At 64.3% G+C, this 19,055-nt stretch overlaps 5 protein-coding genes across 10 annotated transcripts in view; 2 read left to right on the forward strand and 3 right to left on the reverse strand.

The window, feature by feature from the left end:
- Positions 1 to 2,115, reverse strand: part of LETMD1 (LETM1 domain containing 1) — a 3,272-nt gene extending 1,157 nt beyond the window's left edge. The window contains exons 1-4 of the mRNA XM_015886928.2: positions 1,423 to 2,115; positions 915 to 1,054; positions 494 to 609; positions 291 to 373 (exon numbers count right to left, since the gene is read on the reverse strand). Of these exons, the coding sequence (XP_015742414.1) occupies positions 291 to 373; positions 494 to 609; positions 915 to 1,054; positions 1,423 to 1,703 (620 nt within the window). The 5' untranslated portion in view covers positions 1,704 to 2,115. The remainder of the gene's footprint in view (positions 1 to 290; positions 374 to 493; positions 610 to 914; positions 1,055 to 1,422) is intronic.
- SLC11A2 (solute carrier family 11 member 2) lies at positions 1,544 to 11,294 on the forward strand. Of its 5 annotated transcripts, none has more exons than XM_015886978.1 (17): positions 1,544 to 1,653; positions 4,717 to 4,803; positions 5,220 to 5,353; positions 5,673 to 5,798; positions 6,190 to 6,309; positions 6,385 to 6,491; positions 6,582 to 6,652; positions 6,803 to 6,870; positions 7,012 to 7,167; positions 7,317 to 7,475; positions 7,588 to 7,674; positions 8,237 to 8,356; positions 8,447 to 8,596; positions 8,801 to 8,874; positions 8,958 to 9,111; positions 9,563 to 9,616; positions 10,655 to 11,291. In XM_015886978.1, exons 2-17 carry the CDS (start codon positions 4,767 to 4,769, stop codon positions 10,730 to 10,732), a joined length of 1,695 nt encoding a protein of 564 aa, XP_015742464.1. In that variant the 5' UTR covers positions 1,544 to 1,653; positions 4,717 to 4,766; the 3' UTR covers positions 10,733 to 11,291. The 5 variants fall into 5 exon arrangements, with proteins under 5 accessions (XP_015742464.1, XP_015742466.1, XP_015742462.1 ...); XM_015886980.1 differs by having other exon boundaries at positions 1,562 to 1,648; XM_015886976.2 differs by lacking the exon at positions 1,544 to 1,653 and adding an exon at positions 2,367 to 2,593 and having other exon boundaries at positions 10,655 to 11,294.
- Positions 11,295 to 11,522: 228 nt separating this feature from the next.
- Positions 11,523 to 13,609, reverse strand: TSFM (Ts translation elongation factor, mitochondrial). 2 transcript variants are annotated; one of them, XM_015886981.2, is made up of 6 exons: positions 13,490 to 13,609; positions 13,126 to 13,278; positions 12,883 to 13,011; positions 12,452 to 12,571; positions 12,203 to 12,287; positions 11,523 to 12,119 (listed from the first exon to the last, which is right to left on the reverse strand). In XM_015886981.2, exons 1-6 carry the CDS (start codon positions 13,505 to 13,507, stop codon positions 11,689 to 11,691), a joined length of 936 nt encoding a protein of 311 aa, XP_015742467.1. In that variant the 5' UTR covers positions 13,508 to 13,609; the 3' UTR covers positions 11,523 to 11,688. The 2 variants fall into 2 exon arrangements, with proteins under 2 accessions (XP_015742467.1, XP_015742468.1); XM_015886982.2 differs by having other exon boundaries at positions 13,454 to 13,533.
- Positions 13,610 to 13,674: 65 nt separating this feature from the next.
- On the reverse strand, positions 13,675 to 15,384 carry EEF1AKMT3 (EEF1A lysine methyltransferase 3). Its single transcript, XM_015886983.2, has 3 exons — positions 14,966 to 15,384; positions 14,714 to 14,826; positions 13,675 to 14,506 (listed from the first exon to the last, which is right to left on the reverse strand). Exons 1-3 carry the CDS (start codon positions 15,277 to 15,279, stop codon positions 14,067 to 14,069), a joined length of 867 nt encoding a protein of 288 aa, XP_015742469.1. The 5' UTR covers positions 15,280 to 15,384; the 3' UTR covers positions 13,675 to 14,066.
- Positions 15,385 to 16,481: 1,097 nt separating this feature from the next.
- METTL1 (methyltransferase like 1) lies at positions 16,482 to 18,566 on the forward strand. Its single transcript, XM_032441066.1, has 5 exons — positions 16,482 to 16,644; positions 16,833 to 16,972; positions 17,353 to 17,537; positions 17,825 to 17,938; positions 18,114 to 18,566. The coding sequence occupies exons 1-5, from the start codon at positions 16,541 to 16,543 to the stop codon at positions 18,564 to 18,566; spliced, it is 996 nt and encodes a 331-aa protein (XP_032296957.1). The 5' UTR covers positions 16,482 to 16,540.
- Positions 18,567 to 19,055: the final 489 nt, after the last annotated feature.

A 19,055-nucleotide genomic window follows, 5' to 3' on the forward strand; every position in this document is an offset into this window, starting at 1 on the left:
GGGAGGGGGAGGGAATGGGGGTACAGGAGGGGCAGGGAATGGTAAAGGGACACAGAAGAGACAGGGAGGGGCACCAGAGGGATGGGGGGGGCAGGAAGGATGGGGGGGGTCACAGTATGGACAGGAGGGGTATGGAAGGGGCAGGGGGGGCACAGATGTCCCATTAAACTCTGGGCTTTATTTACAGCTCCAGAACCAACTGCCCCCAATTTAAAGGATCCTGGGGGTGGGGGAAGGGGGGGGGGCACATCTGGGTGCTCATATTGGGGGGGTTGAGGGACACGACTCACATCAGCAGCAGCACCAGGAAGTTGGCGAAGGGCGGGATGGCGATGAGAGCAACGGGGACGGCCTGCAGGACATCCCTGCGGAACTGCAGGGGGCTGTTCAGCCACCAGGAGCTGCCCCCCAACCCGTTCAATGCACCCACATCCCCCCCCCCACAAACCCCCCTTGGTTCTGGGTTGGGGTCACCCCCCGGAGCTGCCCCCACCTGCCGCAGCCGCTCCATGTCCCTGTAGTTCAGCTGGGAGCTGCTCAGCCCCTTCTTGGCCATCGTCTGTCGGATCCTCCGCACCTCCCGGGCATCGGCCAGCAGCGCCTCCAGCCCTGGGGGACAAAATGGCACCAGAGGAGCCCCCCAACATGGAGCCCCCCAACATGGAGCCCCCCAACATGGAGCCCCCCAACATGGAGACCCCTAACATGGAGCCCCCCCCCATGGATCCCCCCCCCAATGGAGCCCCCTCCCCATGGATCACCTGCGGTCTGGAGAGGCCTAATTGATACCTGGGGTATCCAGGCAACGCCTGGAGCCCCCACCCAATAACTGCAGGGGGCTGGTGGGGTCTGAGCCATCCCTGGGGGAGCTGAGCTGGTCCCTGGGGGTCTCGGAGCCCCCCCCCCATATTTACCTGCAGTGAAGGTGCAGTGCAGGGTGTAGATACGGGGGAAGCTGCGCTGCAGGAAACGTTCATAACGACTGCGGAGCCAACGGGCACCGAGAGCCCAACGGGAAACGGCCCTGATGGGAACGGGGAGCAGCGGGGGCGGCCTGGGGGTGAATGGGGGCAATTAGGGGGGGTTAATGGGGTCAATTAATTAGGGGGGGTGAATGGGGTCAATTAGGGGGTTAATGGGGTCAATTAAGTGACTGTTAATGAGGTTTCTGGGCTCTGCTCTCCCCATTGGAGCCCATTGCGGTGTGTGTGTTCCCATTGGGGTCGGTCTGTAGCTGAAGGTTGGGGGGGGCACAACCGAACCCTGGGGGGTCCGAGGGGCCGTAAGTGATGGGGGGGGGCACCGGGAGCACACGGGGCCGCCCGCGACCACCGGCAGGGGCTGAGGGCTGAGGAGGCCTCAGGGGGGGGCCCCGCCCGGTCCCGTCGCTCCGTGCTGCCCCCCCCCGCTCCCCCCGTTCACCTCAAGGCCTTCAGGACGGGCGGCGCGGGCCCACTAGGCCGCAAAGCCCCGCAGCGGCCCACCCTGCACAGCGCCATCTTGGCGGCGGGGCACGTGACAGGAAGCGGAAGCGCTGCGGTCACGTGAGGGAAGGCGGAAGTGGCGCTGGGACAGGGGGACGCCATCTTGGAATGGAGGCCGGAACGTGAGCGGTTCCTCCGCGTGTCCGGGCGGAGCCGCCGCCCTGGTGAGGTCCGTGCCGGGCGGTAACTGCCCGCTGTGCCCAAAGCGGGGCCCGACATGGAGCCGGTGGGGCTGTGACACCGCTGGGCACCGGGCGGACAGCACCCGGTACCGCGCGGCCTAGTGCGGCCTAGTGCGGCCTAGTGCGGCCTGGCCGCCAGCAGAGCGCGCTGCTGCACCGACAGGGCGCCGCTACGGGCCCACATTGGCCGACATTGATCAGCCATTGATCCGCTATTGGCCGCCATTGATCCGCCATTGGTGGCTATTGATCCGGTATTGGTGGCCATTGATCCGCTATTGATCTGCCATTGGCCGCCATTGATTTGCCATTGGCGGCCATTGATTCGCCATTGATCCGCTATTGGCCACCATTGATCCTCCATTGGCGGCCATTGCTCAGCCATTGATCCGCCATTGTAACCCCGCACGATGCTCCGTTGCCCCATATCACCCCACATCGCCCCACCCCGCCCCACATCTCCCCCCCCCGCCCGCCCCGGTCCCGACATGTCCCCGGTCACGCTCCCCGCTCCGCTACGTGCCGCCTCCCGCTCATCTCCCCGTTATCAGCCGTTGTCGCGGCCCTTTGGGCCCGTCCCGGTCCGGGGTTATCATGGCCCCGCACCGCGCGGCTCTTGTTCCCATTGATCCCGATAAGGTTTTATCAGCGCGGCCCGTTCGTGTTAATGGTGGCGCGGGGCGGGGGAGCAGAGTCCGGGCCCGGCGTTAATTGCGGCCCCGCCGTTAATGAGGCCGGAGCTCGATAAGGGGCCGGGAGCCGCCGGGACCAACATCAAAGCGGGTCGGGGGGCACCGGGCGGCCCCGCGCCCACGGGGGACTCTGCCCGCGGGTGGGGACCGCGCTTATAGGGCGGCGGGGCCCATATAGGGCTGAGCGCCATGAGCGGGGAGCGGAGCGAGGAGCCCCGCAGCGCCACCGAGATGGGTGAGGGGCCCGGTAACGGGGGGGGGATCGGGGCGTTATGGGAACCGCTTTGAGGCTCCTTTTGGGTCGGGGGGGGCAGCGCCGGGCCGGGCCGACACCGGGCGGGTCTGACGGGGGAGGAGGGGGAAAAAGGGGCTGGAAAAGGGACGGAATGGAGGCTGGACCCGAAAAAAGGCGATTTGTGCCAAGGGAACCGTGCGGCTCCGGGAACAGCCGAGCGGAGCCGAGCGCTGCCCAAGGGAGTTCCGGCAGCCGAACTGTTCCGAGCGGTGCCGAGCTCAGACCGGCCGGCACCGGGAATGAGGCGGCGGAGCTGGGAGGGAGCGGGGGCGGCGGTGAGCGGACACGGGGGGGGGCAAAGGAGGGACCCCAGGAGCACTGAGAGGAACTAGAGGGGGGGGATGAGGGGTTGGGGGGTTAATGGGGGGGGGCGTCACCACGGGGCGGCGCTGCGGGTCCGTGAGTGTTGTGAATGGGGCGGGGGGTCCTTAAGGGGGCGGGGGGTTCGGGGGCAGCACCGTGACCCCAATGGCACCATAACCCTGTTGTATCCATAACCCCAATGGCACCGTGACCTCAGTGTCCCTGCAGCGCCCCTCACTGTGACCCCAGGGTCTCACGACCCCCGTGTCCCCCCGACCCCGATGTCACCGTGACCCCAACCCCATTGATCCCAATGTCCCCGTGACCTCAATACCGCGGGGACACCGACGTCACCGTGACCCACACATCGCCGTCACCCCGCTGTCCCCATAGCCCCGGTGTCCCCCCGTTCCCGGTGCTGTCCCCATCGCTCACACTGCGACTCCCCCATTTCCCCCCCATCTTTTCGTGCCCCGTGGGGCCGCGTGGCGGGGGGGGGCAGGAAGGAAGCGGGGGATCCATCAAAGCCCAGCGCCCAACGCTGCTCAATGGCCCCAATTGTTCTCACCTCCTTCCTTGTGTCCCCCCCACCCCCCCCCCGAGCACTTGAGGTGGGTGTCGGCACCGAGAAGGAGCTGTCAGCAAACACAGTGTGGGGCTGGGCTGGGGGGGGGGTCCGACAGGGGGGATGTGGGGCACAATGGGCTCCTATGGGCACGAGTGGTGGCCAGTGGGTTGGTTGGGTTGAGCAGAATTTGACCATAGGGCAGAATGGGCCCCGATGGGCAATGGGTCCCTTGGGGTGGGGGGCACAGCGGGGCAGGGAGGGGGGGGGAGAAGAACGGAATGTGGAAGCAATGCCCATCCCGGGGCTGTGGGGCTGGCACTGAGTGGCAACGGGGGGCATTGAGTGGCAATGGGGGGCAATGGGAGGCAGTGGGGTCAATGGGAAGCTCTTGGGGGCAATGGGAGGCAATGGGGGGCAATGGGAGGCACTGAGTCCAATGGGGGCACTGAGTGGCGCTGGAAGGCAATGGGGGACAATGGGAGGCAATGGGGGGCACTGAGTGGCAATGGGGGGCAATGGGAGGCAATTGGGGGCAATGGGAGGCAATGGGGGGCAATGGAGGGCACTGAGTGGCAATGGGGGGCAATAGGAAGCACTGTGGGGCACTGTGTGCTCCGTGTTGTTGCCCTGTCGCTCTGTGCCCGCAGGGTCGGGGTCGCTGCCCCCTTTGCAGCCGCTCCCGATTCCAACGTGCAGCCGAAGCCCCGCGGCTGTTTGCGCTGCTGGGCGGCGCCGTTTGCGTTGGGCCGGGGGGGGCGATGCGGGTCAGTGCGGGGGCCGGTTCTTAATTGGTTCCGATGGCGGTAATTGACGGCGGTGTTTGTGCCGTCGGGGTTTAAAGTGGGCTGCGGTGGTTCCGATGCTGCTGGGCTGCACGGGCGGCGGTTCTGGTTCTGGTTGTGGTTCTGTTTGCGATTGTGGTTGTGGTTGTTGGTCGCAGGGCAGCTGCTGTCGTTGCTGGTGTCGGTCTCAGCCCCGGTTGCAGCGCTGCTCTCCCGGTGCCCTCGTGGCACAGCCCCACATACCCCATAAGGGTGCGGTGTTTTGCACCGCAGCAAATTGCTGCCCGGCTTTCACAACGTTGTACGGCAGCCAGGGGCTGCTCCCCCCACACTGCCCCATATCAACCCCCCCACTGCCCCATATCAACCCCCCCACTGCCCCATAACCGATCTCCCCCCTCTCATTGCAGCCAACGGAGCCCCTTTAGAGCCCGTCCCGGGCCGAGAGCAGCACTCAGCCATGGGGCCGCCCTACAGCGACCTGCGAGCATCCGAAGGTGAGTGGAGCTCACGAGGTGCCCCACATCTGCCCCACATCTCTCAGCCCCACACACCTCTCAGCCCCACATCTGCCCCACACCTCTCAGCCCCATTTCTCTGCCCCTCTCGTCCCGGGGGGGCTCAGCCCACCCCCCCCCATCCCCGCCGGACCAGCCGGACCGGCTCCGCCGTGACCCCGTTGTGTCAGGCTCGGGGCGGGGGTTGGGGGGTGCGGGCGGAGCGATGATGCAACAGCGGAGCGAGGAGCAGCGCCGCGCGGCTCCATGGTCACATCGCGCTCGGGACGCTCCGCGATGGGGGAGAGCAGTGAGTGATGGGGGGGGTTGGGGGGTCCCGGGGGTCCCGATCCGCCCCAACGCTTCTCCCCGTGCCGTTTTCACGCCGTGTCCCGTCCCTCCCCCCCCCCCCGCAGAGGATGGTCCCGCCGAGAGCGTCGGCTCCGTGTCGGGCAGCAGGAACACGCTGCAGCCGCTGCAGGGGGAGGAGGACGAGGAGCCGTTCAGCACCTACTTCGACAGCAAAATCCCCATCCCTGAGGATGACACGGTGGGTGAGAGCCCCCCCAGGACCCCCCCAACCCAACACCCAGCGGGGGGTCTGCACTGCGACCAGGGGGCTGTGCTGCTCATGGGGGTCCACGCTGCAACCAGGGGTCCGTGGTTCTGTGCTCCCAGGGGTCCTCATTGCCTCTATGGGTCCTCGTTGCTCCTGGGGGTCCTCATTGCTCCCAGGGGTCCTCACTGCCCCTGGGGGTCCTCACTGCCTCTATGGGTCCTCACTTCTCTTGGGGGTCCTCATTGCCCCTGTGGTCCCACGCTGTCCCTTTGGCTGTATATGGTGCTGAGGACCGTCCCTCCCTGCACAGCACTCGTGCTTCAGCTTCAGGAAGCTGTGGGCTTTCACTGGCCCTGGCTTTCTGATGAGCATCGCCTACCTGGACCCAGGCAACATCGAGTCAGACCTGCAGTCCGGAGCCGTGGCCGGGTTCAAGGTCTGGGGATTGGGGGGGGGCGGCAGGGGGACTTTGGTCACGGGAGGAGGGTCTGGGTGGGGACGGGGGGGTTTGGGGGGGGGGGGAGAAAGATTGAAGGTCGTGGCAGGAGGGGTTGGGGGTGAGGGAGGAGAGTTGGGGGGCAGGGCAGGAGGATTTAGGGTCAGGTGAGAGGGTTTGGGGTCAGGGCAGGAAGGTTTGGGTCAGGGTGAGAGGGTTGGAGCAGGAGGGTTTGGGGTAGAAGGGTTTAAAGCTGGGTAGGGTTTGGGGTCAGAGCAGGAGTGGTTTGGGGTCAGGATAGGAGGGTTTAGGGTCGGGATAGGAGGGTTTGGGGCCGGGTGGGGTGCAGGGTGTGGGGCAGCGCAGCAGTTCATCCCCCCCATCCCCACAGCTGCTCTGGGTGCTGCTGTTGGCCACCGTCATCGGGCTGTTGCTGCAGCGCCTGGCGGCGCGACTCGGTGTCGTGACGGGGCTGCACCTGGCTGAGGTCTGCAACCGGCAATACCACAAAGTGAGTGAGCAGCCCCCCCTGCAGTTTGTTCCCCCTTCCCTTCTCCCCCCCCTCAGCAACATTTCCCCCCCCCAGGTGCCGCGGATCATGCTGTGGCTCATGATGGAAATCGCCATCATCGGCTCAGACATGCAGGAGGTGATTGGGACAGCCATTGCCTTCAGCCTGCTGTCGATGGGGAAGTGAGTGGGGGGGGTCCTTATGGTTGGGGGGGGAGATGGGGCTGATTGGGGGGTGGACACAACAGTGCTGACACCCGCACCCACCCGCAGGATCCCACTGTGGGGGGGGGTGCTCATCACCATCGCCGACACCCTCTTCTTCCTCTTCCTGGACAAATACGGTCAGTGGGGGCTGGGGGGGCACTGGGGGGTGAGGGTGGATATGGGGGGATGGTGGGGGATAATGGGGTCTGGGGGTGGATATGGGGTCTGGAGGTGGGTACTGGGGTCCAGCATTGAGCTGCACCCTGAGCCTGGTGCTGTCCATGCAGGTTTGCGGAAGCTGGAGGCGTTCTTTGGTTTCCTGATCACCATCATGGCTCTGACCTTCGGATACGAGGTACTGGCTTCTGCCGTTGGGTGCTGGGAGGCCACGCAGCCCATCCCGATCCCTGCAGCATGGAGTGGGCATGGAGCTGGGCATGGAGCTGGGCATAGAGCTGGGCATGGAGCTGATCCCGTTGCTGCTGTCTGCCCACAGTACGTGACGGTGAAGCCGGACCAGAAGCAGCTGCTGCGGGGGCTGTTTGTCCCCGAGTGCCCGGGCTGCGGCACCCCCCAGCTGGAGCAGGCCGTGGGCATCGTGGGCGCCGTCATCATGCCCCACAACATGTACCTGCACTCTGCCCTGGTCAAGGTGAGCCCTGCAGGGACGGGGCCATGCATGCAAAGCTGCAGCTGCACCGAGCAGCGGCCTCATGCACGGGGGCAGCATCACCCTGTGCACCCCCACCCTGCACACCCTCATTGTGCCCCCCTGTGTCCCTCCCCGTCCCCCCCTTTCAGTCCCGCCAGGTGAACCGCGCCAACCCCCGCGAGGTGCGCGAGGCCAACAAGTATTTCTTTGCCGAGTCGTGCATCGCGCTCTTCGTCTCCTTCATCATCAACGTCTTCGTCGTCTCCGTCTTCGCCGAGGCCTTTTATAATAAAACCAACATGGATGTGGTGGGTTGGGGGGCAAGGAGGGTTCTGTGGGGCTGGGGGGGGCACTGGGATGAGCTGGGGGGACATCGGGGGGTCCCGTTGTCCCCCGGCAGAGCTTGGAGTCTCATTGCAGCACGAGGTGTGCGCCAACGCCAGCAGTGTGCACGCAGGGCTGTTCCCAAACAACAACAACACGCTGGAGGTGGACATCTACAAAGGGGTGAGGGTCCCACTGCACTGCTGATAACAACGGCCCCAGTGATAGCAGCCCCCAGTGACAACAGCCCCCAGTGATAGCAGCCCCCAGTGATAGCAGCCCCCAGTGATAACAGCCCCCAGTGATAGCAGCCCCCAGTGACAACAGCCCCCAATGATAACAGCCCCCAGTGATAACAGCCCTCAGTGATAACAGCCCCCAGTGATAACAGCCCCCAGTGACAGCAGCCCCCAGCCCTGATAGCTGGAATGGCCTTTGAATATCACAGAACAATAGGATTATTGGCTGGGTTGGGAGGGTGCTAAAAGATTGCAGAGCCCTGGGACTGATGGGATTAAGGTGTGCTTAGAGGTCATAGAGCAGTGAGGGGGTTGGGATGGGATGGGAGAGTCCTGAAAGATCACAGAGCCATGGGATGGCTGGGTTGGATGGGGGTCCTGGCAGGTCACAGAGCCATGGGATGGCTGGGTTGGATGGGGGTCCTGGCAGGTCACAGAGCCATGGGATGGCTGGGTTGGATGGGGGTCCTGGCAGGCCGTGTGCCCCAGCTGTGTGTCCATTGCAGGGCGCAGTGCTGGGCTGTTACTTCGGCCCGGCTGCTCTTTACATTTGGGCCATTGGGATCCTGGCAGCAGGGCAGAGCTCCACCATGACCGGGACGTACTCAGGGCAGTTCGTCATGGAGGTCTGCACTGCTGCTTCCCCTTCCCTTTCCCTCTCTGTTCTCCCCCCCCTGCTCCCATCTCCCCTCACATCCTGCTCTCCTCCCCCCCAGGGTTTCCTCAACCTTCGCTGGTCTCGCTTTGCCCGCGTGCTGCTGACGCGCTCCATCGCCATCACCCCCACCCTGTTCGTCGCCATCTTCCAGGACGTGGAGCACCTGACGGGGATGAACGACTTCCTCAACGTGCTCATGAGCCTGCAGGTGGGGCAGAGCCTGCGGCCCCACTGCTGCATTGATGGGGGGCAGAAAGGGGCAGCTGTGTTTGGCTGTGGGCCGGTAGATGGCAGCTCCCCATGCTGGGGATGGAGCTCCATGGCCACAACCACCCACTGGGTGAACCCCCCCTTGTATCACACCTGGGGGGCACATGGAGCCCACTCCCCTCATCCCCCCCTTCCATCCCAGCTCCCGTTCGCCCTCATCCCGGTGCTGACGTTCACCAGCCTGCCCAGCGTCATGAACGACTTCGCCAACGGGCTGTGAGTATATGGGGGATGTTGGGGGCTCAAAGTGGGGAGGGGGCTGTGCTGAGCCCACCGCTCAATGCTGACACTGCCGGCAGGTTCTGGAAGGTCGGGGGCGGGCTGGTCATCCTGCTGGTGTGCAGCATCAACATGTACTTCGTGGTGGCCTACGTCATGGCGCTCAACCACGTGGGGCTCTACGTCGGAGCCGCCATCCTCAGCATCGCGTACCTGGGATTCGTGACGTACCTGGTGAGTATGGGGGGAGGGGGGATGGGAGGGGGATGGGGGGTCAGAGAGACATGGGGTGGATGGGATGGAGGGGTCCTGGAAGGTCATAGAGACATGGGGTGGATGGGATGGGAGGGTCCTGGAAGATCTTCTACTGATTGGATTAGAAGGGAGCTTGAAGATCATGCAACCACAGGATGGTTGGGATGGAAGGGTCCTTCAACATCATAGAGACACGGGGTGGTTGGGTTGGGAGGGTCCTGAAAGGCCATTGAATGGTTGGGTTGGGAAGGTCCTTGAAGGTCACAGAACCACCAGCTGGTTGTGTTGGAAGAATCCTCGCTGCCCCCACTCCAGTCACCTCGCGGACATGGGGGGCAGGAACTGACATGGGGGGCAGGAACCGACATGGGGGGCAGGATCCATTGTGGGGGGTCCATAAGTACCTGAGTGCCGCCCCCTGTCGTTGCAGACGTGGCTGTGTCTGATCGCTCTGGGCGCCTCGGCGCTGTCCTGCGGCTCCACGGTAAGCGTCACGCGCAGCCTCCTGCCCCAGCACAGCCCGGCACACAACGACAAGTAGCGCCCGCCGTGCACACGCGTGTGAGGGTGAATGTGAGTGTGTGTGTGTGTGTGTGTGTGTGTGTGTACCTGTGTACACACCCCTCTGTGTGTGTGTGTGTCTGTGTGTGTGTGTTTGTGCCCTCCCTGGGCTCTGAGTGCCGCCAACGTGATGCCACTTGCACACTCACCACGTGTGGCACTGAGCTGTGACACCGACACTGCGGGGTGACAACGACTGCGACGGCCGCGGTGACAACGGGACCAACCCCGGTGTGACAACAGCTCACACTGCAGCCAGTGTGACAGCAACCAACACTACAACCAGTGTGACAGCAACACTACATTGAGTGTGACAGCAACCGACACTACATTGAGTGTGACAGCACCACGCTGGGTGTGATAACAACACTACGTTGGGTGTGACAACGCTACGCTGGGTGTGCCAGCACTACATTGAGTGTGGCAGCATTACGTCGGGTGTGACAACACTACGTCGGGTGTGACAACACTACTGAGTGTTAACAGCACTACATTGAGTGTAACAGCACTACACTGAGTGTGCCAACGCTCTGCTGGGTGTGCCAGCGCTGCCGGGTGTTATGGTCCTATGCTGGGTGTGCCAGCACTGCACTGAGTGTGCCCCTGCCACGCTGCTTGTGCCAGCTCTACCTCAGCTGCACCATCGCCGTGTTGTTGTGGCAGCGCTCGGTCGGGTGTGATCGATTGATACCAGGTTATCGATTGATATCAGGTGTGATTACATCAGGTGTGACAGTTCGGCCTCCAGTGTGACAGCGCCGTGGGGGGGCACGGGGGGTGTGAGAATGGCTGAGTGTGACAATGGCAGCACGATGGGTGTCATGGCTGCGTGGGGGGGTGGCCGTCCTGCACTGACACACTCACACTGACACACTGACACTGACACACTGACACTGACACACTCACACTGACACACTCACACCCGTGGGGCTGTGCTGACCGTCTCCCCTTCGCCCCACAGCGCTGCTGGGCCTTCACCGCGCGCCCGGAGCTCGTCCTGCTCAGCAACGTCGGTGGGGACACGGAGGTGACACGGTGAGGGAGGGGGGGGTGGGACCGAACCGACACCGGACGGAACCAAAACGGGACCGGAGTGACACCGGGATGGAGCCCGGATGGAACCACAGCGATAATGGGATGGAAATGAGGAGGAACCGGGAGGGAACCAAAATGGGTCCAAAATGGCATCAGGAGAACGTGGGGATGGCAGTGAAATGGGACCCAAATGGGACCAGAATAACACAGGGATGGAGCTGGGATGGAGCTGGGATGGCACCACATCAGCACTGAGGTTGGAACAGCACAAAAGTAGCACCAAAATGGGACCCAAATGGGACCAGAATAACACAGGGATGGAGCTGGGATGGAGCTGGGATGGCACCACATCAGCACTGAGGTTGGAACAGCACAAAAGTAGCACCAAAATGGGACCCAAATGGGACCAGAATCACTCAGGGATGACCTGCCCCCTTTGTGACCCCCCGTGTCCCCAATACCCCCTCACTGTGTCCCCATCACATCCCCACTGTGTCCCCCCATCCCCAACCCACACAGTCGTTCCATTCCTCTAATTACAGCACTGCGCTCATTAATGCTCATTATCTTCTGTCCCGTTGCTGCCCCCGCCCCATCCATAGGCACTGAGGTCCCCAAATGTGTCCCCCCCCTCCCCCCAGTGGCATCACCCAGCAGCACAGGGAGGACCCAACAACAAACCCCCCCAAAGGCCGCACTGAGGGGCTCTAAGCCCCCCCCCCACTGCCCCATAGCAAGGGGCGTTTGTAACCGGGGGTGGGGAGCAGAAATGGCATTAAAGAACGGAGCAGAAAGTGATGGGTGAATGCAGGCTGTATTGGGGGGGAGCAGCCACAAAGGGATCCGCTGCTCAGCCCAGGGCACAAGGCAGCCCCACAGCTCTGCCCCTCTCATCCCCACAGCTCTGCCCCATCCATCCCCACAGCTCCAACCCCCCCTCAGCCCCACAGACCCCCCCCCTCAGTCCCGCTCCTCCTCCCCGCACTGGAACCGCACAAAATCCAGCACCGTCACCCCGTGGGCCCGCAGGAACTCGGCGACTGTCACAGCGGGCTGCAGCACGAAGCTCTGTGCCAACAGCCGCGTCTCCTCCTCCTCCTCCTCCTCCTCCTTCCTCCCCCCCGCCCCATCCCCGGGGTCTCCCACGCTGGTGGGCGCCATCCCCACCACGTGCTGCGCCACCTTCCTGCCCACGGCAGCGGGATCGGGGCTGACCCCCGGCTCCGTCACCCTGCAGGCGACCAGCGCCCCATAGCGACCCAGAGCTGGCACCGAGTGCGACGGGGGGGGCTCCCCGGGGGGGGGGCCGTGGGTGTAGGAGGCGATGAAGCAGTCGGGGGGGACAGCCAGGAACGCGGCACGGCGAAGGGTCATCTTCTCACCCATGGAGCCTGGGGGGGAATGAGGGGACGTGGGGACACGGGGGGGACAATGAGGGGGTCGGGGGGGGGACACAAATTAAACGCCTCCTTACCAATGGTGAGCTCCAGGCGCTCACTGAGCTGAGCCCCCCCCGGCTCCGTCCGCAGCTGGGAGAGCTCCACGGGGCTCAGGAAGCGCTGGGGGGACACAAAGGGGGCGGGGGGGCAGATGGGACCGAGCGGCTCAACTCACAGCCCCCACAGCCCCCATAACCCCCACAGCCCCCACAGCCCCCATAACCCCCACAGCCCCCATAACCCCCCGGTCCCTATGGGGTGGTGATGCCCTGAGCTCGTCCCACCTTGACGCATCCCGTGGGGGGGTCGGGGCTGTGGCAGCTGCTCATGGCGCCCAACGCGGCGTCACGAACCAACTGCTGGAAGGCGGCGTTACGGGCCACAAAGTCGGTCTCACAGTTCACCTGGGGGGGGAGAAGGGGGGGATCAGGATGAGCACAGTGACAGCTCCATGACCCCCCACAGAACCACATACCCCCATAGAACCATATACCCCCATATACCCCCCATAGAACCCCATCTCCCCCATAGAACCATATACCCCCCATAGAACCATATATCCCCCATGTAACCCCCCATAGAACCATGTACCCCCCATGTCACCCCCCATAGAACCATATAACCCCCATATACCCCCATATAACCCCCCATAGAATCATATACCCCCATATAACCCCCCATATAACCATATACCCCCATCCCCCCCCGGCCGTACCTCCACCATGACTCCGCAGTTCCCCCGTACCACGGTTCCCATCAGTCCGTCCTTTGCCGCCCGTTCCCGCAGTTGCTCCGCCCGGTGCCGCCCGTCCCGCCGCGCCCGGACCAGGAGCAGCGCCTCGGCCTGGGGACAACGGGACAGAACGGGAACAGACGGGGGTGAACGGGAACAGACGGGGGTGAACGGGAACAGCTGGGGGTGATGAGCCCCGCCCCGGGTCCCCCCGTTCTCCGGTACCTGCCGTTCATCCCCCCCGCTGTCCCGCAGCGCCTCCGCGCACGCTCCGAACGGCAGCCCGGTGCTTTTCCGCAGCCGCAGCAGCGCGTCTTTATCCGCCCGTAGCGCCGGGCGGGCGGCGGAGAAACAGCGAACGGCGGAACGGAAACCGGCCTGAGGGGGGAGAGAGAACGGGAGCAACGGGAAGAACGGGTAGGGCCCAGCAGGCCACACTAGGCCTCACTAGGCCCCGTTAGGCCCCACTGAGCCCCGTTATACCCCATCAGGCCCCATTAAGCCCCGTTATGCCTCGTTATGCCCCATTGTGCCCCGTTATACCCCGTTATACCCCGTGATGTCCCCGCTCCCTCCCGGTTCCGCTCACCCACACCGCGCGCTGCATCCCCGCTTCTCTCACGCCCGCAGGCGGCGCGAGGCTATGACGTCACAACGCGGCGCGAACAAATGACGTCACTCGCTACGGATGCCGACTATGGACATTTCGGTACAGCGCTTGAGCAGTGCGACCTTTAGAGGAGCTTAAAGCGCCCCAAAAACACGAGATTCGGGTTAAAAAACACCAAAATTCCCTTTATTCAAAAGAAAGGGCGAGAAAACGGCCCCGCTGCCCCAAGATGGGGCGGGTTTGGGGCACATGGAATAGATCTGGGAGCCCTCAGCAGCCTTCAATCCAGCCCACGGCCCCATTAACTTCAATGAGGCCCATAAACCCACCCCAGCACCAGCATCACCCACCATCATCCACCATCATCCACCATCATCCACCATCACTGCAGGACGGGACGGTGCTGGTGCTGCTGTTGGTGCTGATACTGGTGCTGATATTGGTTCTGCTGTTGGTGCTGATATTGGTGCTGATGTTGGTGCCTATGATGGTGTCTATGATGGTGCTGATGATGTTGGTGCTGCCCCTGGTGCCATCACAGTGTCCCATCACTCACTCAGGTCTCCTGCTCCCCGTGCTGTTCTATGGGGCTGCAGCCGTTGCTGTCCCTGCGCCGTGTCACCCTGTACAGCCCCACGTCACTGTCCTTGTGATGCCGCAGCAGCCGCACACAGAAATGCACCGGCAGCAGCTCCCAGAAGAACCCGGCGGTGCCCAATTGCGGCCGCATCCCGCAGCTCAGGAAGGCGACGGACCGAGGCCCACAGAGCTGCAGCAGCGTGTCCAGCAGCGCTGGGAAACAACGCGGGTCATAAACCACATCGGCCCCCAACACCACGTCGTAACTGTGCGGGATGGAGCCCAGCGCCCGGCCCCACGGCAGCGCCTGGACACGGACACGGCCCCGAGACGCTGCCACCGCTGCTGCGTTCAGCTCCGTGTTGGTACGGAGCTGCTCCAGGGCCAGGGGGAGGTCGGTGAGCGTCACATCACCTCCTATGGGGGAGAGGGGAGGGAAAGGGGGGAGGAAAGGGGAGAGGGAAAGGGAAGGAGGGGAGAGGGAAAGGGAAGAGGGAAAGGGGGGAAGGCAGCTCAGCTCTCCCCACCCCAAACCCCCCCCATGCCGCCCCCATTCACAGCCCCACAGACTCTTTGTCGGGGTCCCACGTTGGGGGTCGTGCCCCCCCCCCCCCATGTTCTCACCCAGCATCGCAGCCAGGATCCCCACGATGCCGGTCCCGGCTCCCAGCTCGATGACGGTTCGGCCGCTGAAATCCATGCGCTGCTCCTCGAAGAAGCGGCACAGACACAGCGCCGGGGGGGGGCACAGTGATGGGGGGGGGCACAGTGATAGGGGGGGGGGCACAGTGTGTGTGTGTGGGGGGGTCACAGTGATGGGGGTATTTGGGGACCCTCAGCCCCCCCCCCGTCCCGGTTCCCCCCGTTTCTCTCACCCCGTCCCAAACAGCCGCCGCCATCCCGAGCCGCGGCCCGTGGTGCTGCGCGATGCGGAGGACGCGGCCGCAGAACCGGAACCGTTTGAGCTCCGGGAACGTGTCGGAGAAAAGCTCCGTGTCGCGGGGGAACACGGCGGACAACGGGAGGGACTCGGCCCCGTCCTCATCCGCCTCCTCCTCTTCTTCGTCTTCGGTCCCGGTCTCGCCGCCCCACGTTTCCATGGGCGCTGCCATCTTGGCGGAAGCGCTAATCACGCTTCTTGTCACGTGGGGAGCTGGGGTATCCGGGGGTCTCCTCACGTACCCCCCCATAACGGTGTGTCCCCCCCCCCGTGACGGTCCGGTCCCGTCTCACTGTCGCTCCGTCCATCCCCGCTGTCACCTCACGGTCCGGGCGGCCATTGCTGCCCCCATCCCACCCCTCACCCCCCCTCCATCCCCGCTGTGTCCCCCCATTGTCCCCCCCGTCCCCTCCGCCTCCATGTCCCCTTTATCCCCTTTATCCCCTTTATCCCCTTTGTCCCCCCCCATCCCCGCTGTCCCGGCACCCGCAGCTCGTCGTTCCGATCGGGTCGGGATAAACAATAACCGGACCCCACGCACGGACCGACCCCCCCCGGTGCTGCCGAGGTAATGAACAGCCCGGCCCGGCCCGACCCCGCCGACCCCCCCGGCTCCATCTGCGTCACCACCGCGGCGCCGGGTCAGCGGCTGCACCGGGAGTCCGAGCGCGCGTGCCCCCAACATCCCCCCCCTCCCCCAACAGCGCGTCGGGGCTGATCCTGGGACTCTGCATTGAGACTCGGCTCCAAACAACAGCCCAACCCCCCCACGGCGATGTGTGCAGCACTAAGACACGGCGGGGGGAAACAGAGATGGGGGGATGGATGGGGGGATGGGGGGATGGAGGGGGGTGGGGAAGATGGGAAGGAGACAGAAGGGCGGAGGAAGCGGCCGGACGGGTGGGGGGGGCGGTGAAATGAGGAACAAAACGGGCTGGGAAACGGAGATGAGACAATGAGCCAATAATGAGCCAATAATGAGCCAATAATGAGACGATAATGAGCCAATAAATAATGAGCCAATAATGAGCCAATAATGAGCCAATAATGAGACAAACAATAATGAACCAATAATGAGACAATAATGAGCCAATGGCTGGGAAGAACCGGGGGGGGGGGGAACACGGGCAGCCCCGTGTTGCTCAATGAGCCCCGGGACCTTCTCAGAAACCACCGCAATGGATGAAATCCCCGGCGGGACCAGGAACCGGAACGGACATAACGGAAACGGGGGGATGGACGGTGGGGGCGGAGGGGATAATGGGGGGGATGGAGGGGGACACTGAGGGGCACTGAGGGGCACTGAGGGGCACTGAGGGGCACTGAGGGGCACTGAGGGGCACTGAGGCACTGAGGGGCATTGAGGGGCACTGTGTGATAACGGGGGGGTCACTGGGGGGCACTGAGGGCTCCATTGTGCCCACAGCGGAAGTAGGCCGCACGCCGACGGAAGCGATGGCATTTTACCGCGCCGCCTGTGACGTCATCAGGAGGCGCCCACGTGCTCTGCCATGGCGGACAACGAGGAGGAGGCTGCGATGGCGGCGCTGCCCCAGAAGCGCTTCTACCGGCAGCGCGCTCACTCCAACCCACTCGCTGACCGCGCGCTGTGGCAGTGAGTGCGGCCGGGACCCCCCCCCAACCGGTTCCGTTGTACCGGGCTGACCCCCCCCCCACATCGCTGCTGGGTCGGAACCGGGACCGGGACCCCCCACCGTGATGGGTGGTCGACCCGGGGGGTCGGGCTGTAACATTGTAACGTTGTAACATTGTAACGTTGTGCCGTTCCCGGTGTCCCCGCAGCCCCCCCCGGCCGCAGGACATGGACTGGGCCGCGCTTTATCCCGATTTCTTCCCGGTCCGGGACAACGGGACCCAACAACCGGGAACGAACCCGAGGGTGGAGATCGCCGATGTGGGCTGCGGGTACGGGGGGCTGCTCGGTGAGTGGGGGGGGTCGGTTATGGGGGGGGGGGGGAACATGGGGGGGTGAATGGGGTCATGGGGGTCATAGGGCTGCTGGGGGGGCGGCAATAGAGACACATTGAGACCCATAGAGCCCCATAGAAACCCCATAGAGCCCCATAGAAACCCCATAGAGCCCCATAGAAACCCCATAGAGCCCCATAGAAACCCCATAGAGCATAGGGGGGAGCAATGGGGTGAATGGGGGCGGGGGGGGCACAGCCATGGGGGTACAATGGGGAGAGTGGGACAATGAGACTTGGGGGGGGGGGCTGATTGTTGGGGTGGTTTTATGGGGGGCAGCGGGACCCGGGGGGTCAATGGGGGGGTCTGTTCTGATGCCCCCCCCCCCCCATAGTGGCGCTGTCGCCGCTGTTCCCCCACACGCTGTCGCTGGGGCTGGAGCTGCGGCTCAAGGTTTGGGATTTCACACGGGAGCGGATCCGGGCCCTGAGGGCGGCGAATCCCGGGCGGTACCAGAACGTGGCGTGTGTCAGAGCCAACGCCATGAAACACCTCCCACATCTCTTCAGGAAGGGGCAGGTGGGGGGGCAGGGGGGAAGGGGGGTCTTTGGGGAGGGTTTGGGGGGTTTATGGGGGGATTTGGGGGGTCCTGGGGGGGGATTTGGGGTTGGGGGCTTTGGGGGGGAGCTCTGGGTGCAGGGAGGTGGGTGGGAGCAGCAGCTGGGGGTACAGGAGCCCAGCTGGGGGTCCCACAGGGTGCAGTGGGGCAGCTGTGGGGTTGATATATGAGGTAGCTGTGGGGCTGTAAATGTGGGGCTGCAGAGCTGCCCTGCAGCACTGTCTTAAGCCCCCCGACCCCCCCCCAGCTGAGCAAGATGTTCTTCCTGTTCCCGGACCCACATTTCAAGCGCACGAAGCATCGATGGCGCATCGTCAGCACGGCGCTGCTGGCTGACTACGGATACGTGCTGCGCCCCGGGGTGAGCACCAGCCCCACATCACCCCCCACATCCACCCCACATCCCCCCCCACCTCCCCCTCCCACATCCCCCAATCCTCCCCATCTCTCTATATATCCCCCCTTGTGTCCCTCCTCCCTCCATGTCCCCCCATCCCCTCCTCCCCTGTCCCCCCTGACCCCCCTGTTACCATCAGGGTCTGGTTTACACCATCACGGACGTGCCGGAGGTTCACGACTGGATGCTGCAGCACTTCAGGGCTCACCCGCTGTTCCAGGACGGAGGTGCCACCAGACGAGTTGGTGAGCCCCCCCCCAATAACCCCCATCCCATACTGACCACCCCCCCATTTAACCCCCCATCCCATACTGACCCCCCCCAATACCCCATCCAATACGACCCCCCAAATACCCCCCATCCCAATACTGACCCCCCCCAAAAACCCCCCATCCCAATACTGACCCCCCCAAATAACCCCCATCCCAATACTGACCCCCCCCCCACCCCTTACGGCCCCTCGGTGCCCCACAGGCCGCAGACCCGGTGGCTGCCCCTGCTGGCCACGTGCACGGAGAGGGTCGCAAGGTGCAGCGCAGTGGGGGGCCGCGTTCCCCGGCCGTGTTCCGCCGGTGGCCGACTCCGGAGCTGAGGGACGGATGGATGAGGGGGGGGGGCAGCGTGGGACCCTCCTGGACCGGGGGAACTTCAGCCCTCTGGGTCAGTGTGGCACCGTGGGACCCTGGGGTCCTTCCTGGCACCCACCAGCCCCCCCCGTCACCACCAGGTCCCACATTGGACCCCCCCCCCAGTTCCCAATAAATCTTCTGCTGGCTGACCCTGGCTCTGCCCCCATCCTCCACCTTCCCCCCCCCCAAACACATTTGTGGTCCCCAAGTGGGGTTGGTTTGATGCCAACCCCTCCCCCCCCCTCAAGACCCTCTGTGCCTCAGTTTCCCCTTTGCTTCCCCACCCCCCAGGCACAAAAGTGTCACTGAAGTGCTCCTCCCCCCCCTTATCCTGGTGCAATGGTGGTCACACTTGTTCCACCCCCCCTTTACTGCCCCCCATTTCCCCCCATCCGGGTGCATTGGAGGCCAACGTGTGCCCCCCCCCCCCGGGTGATTTCCAAGCGCTGTTC

This window comes from Coturnix japonica, linkage group LGE22C19W28_E50C23 (assembly GCF_001577835.2).
Source record: "Coturnix japonica isolate 7356 linkage group LGE22C19W28_E50C23, Coturnix japonica 2.1, whole genome shotgun sequence".
Taxonomy (NCBI): domain Eukaryota; kingdom Metazoa; phylum Chordata; class Aves; order Galliformes; family Phasianidae; genus Coturnix; species Coturnix japonica.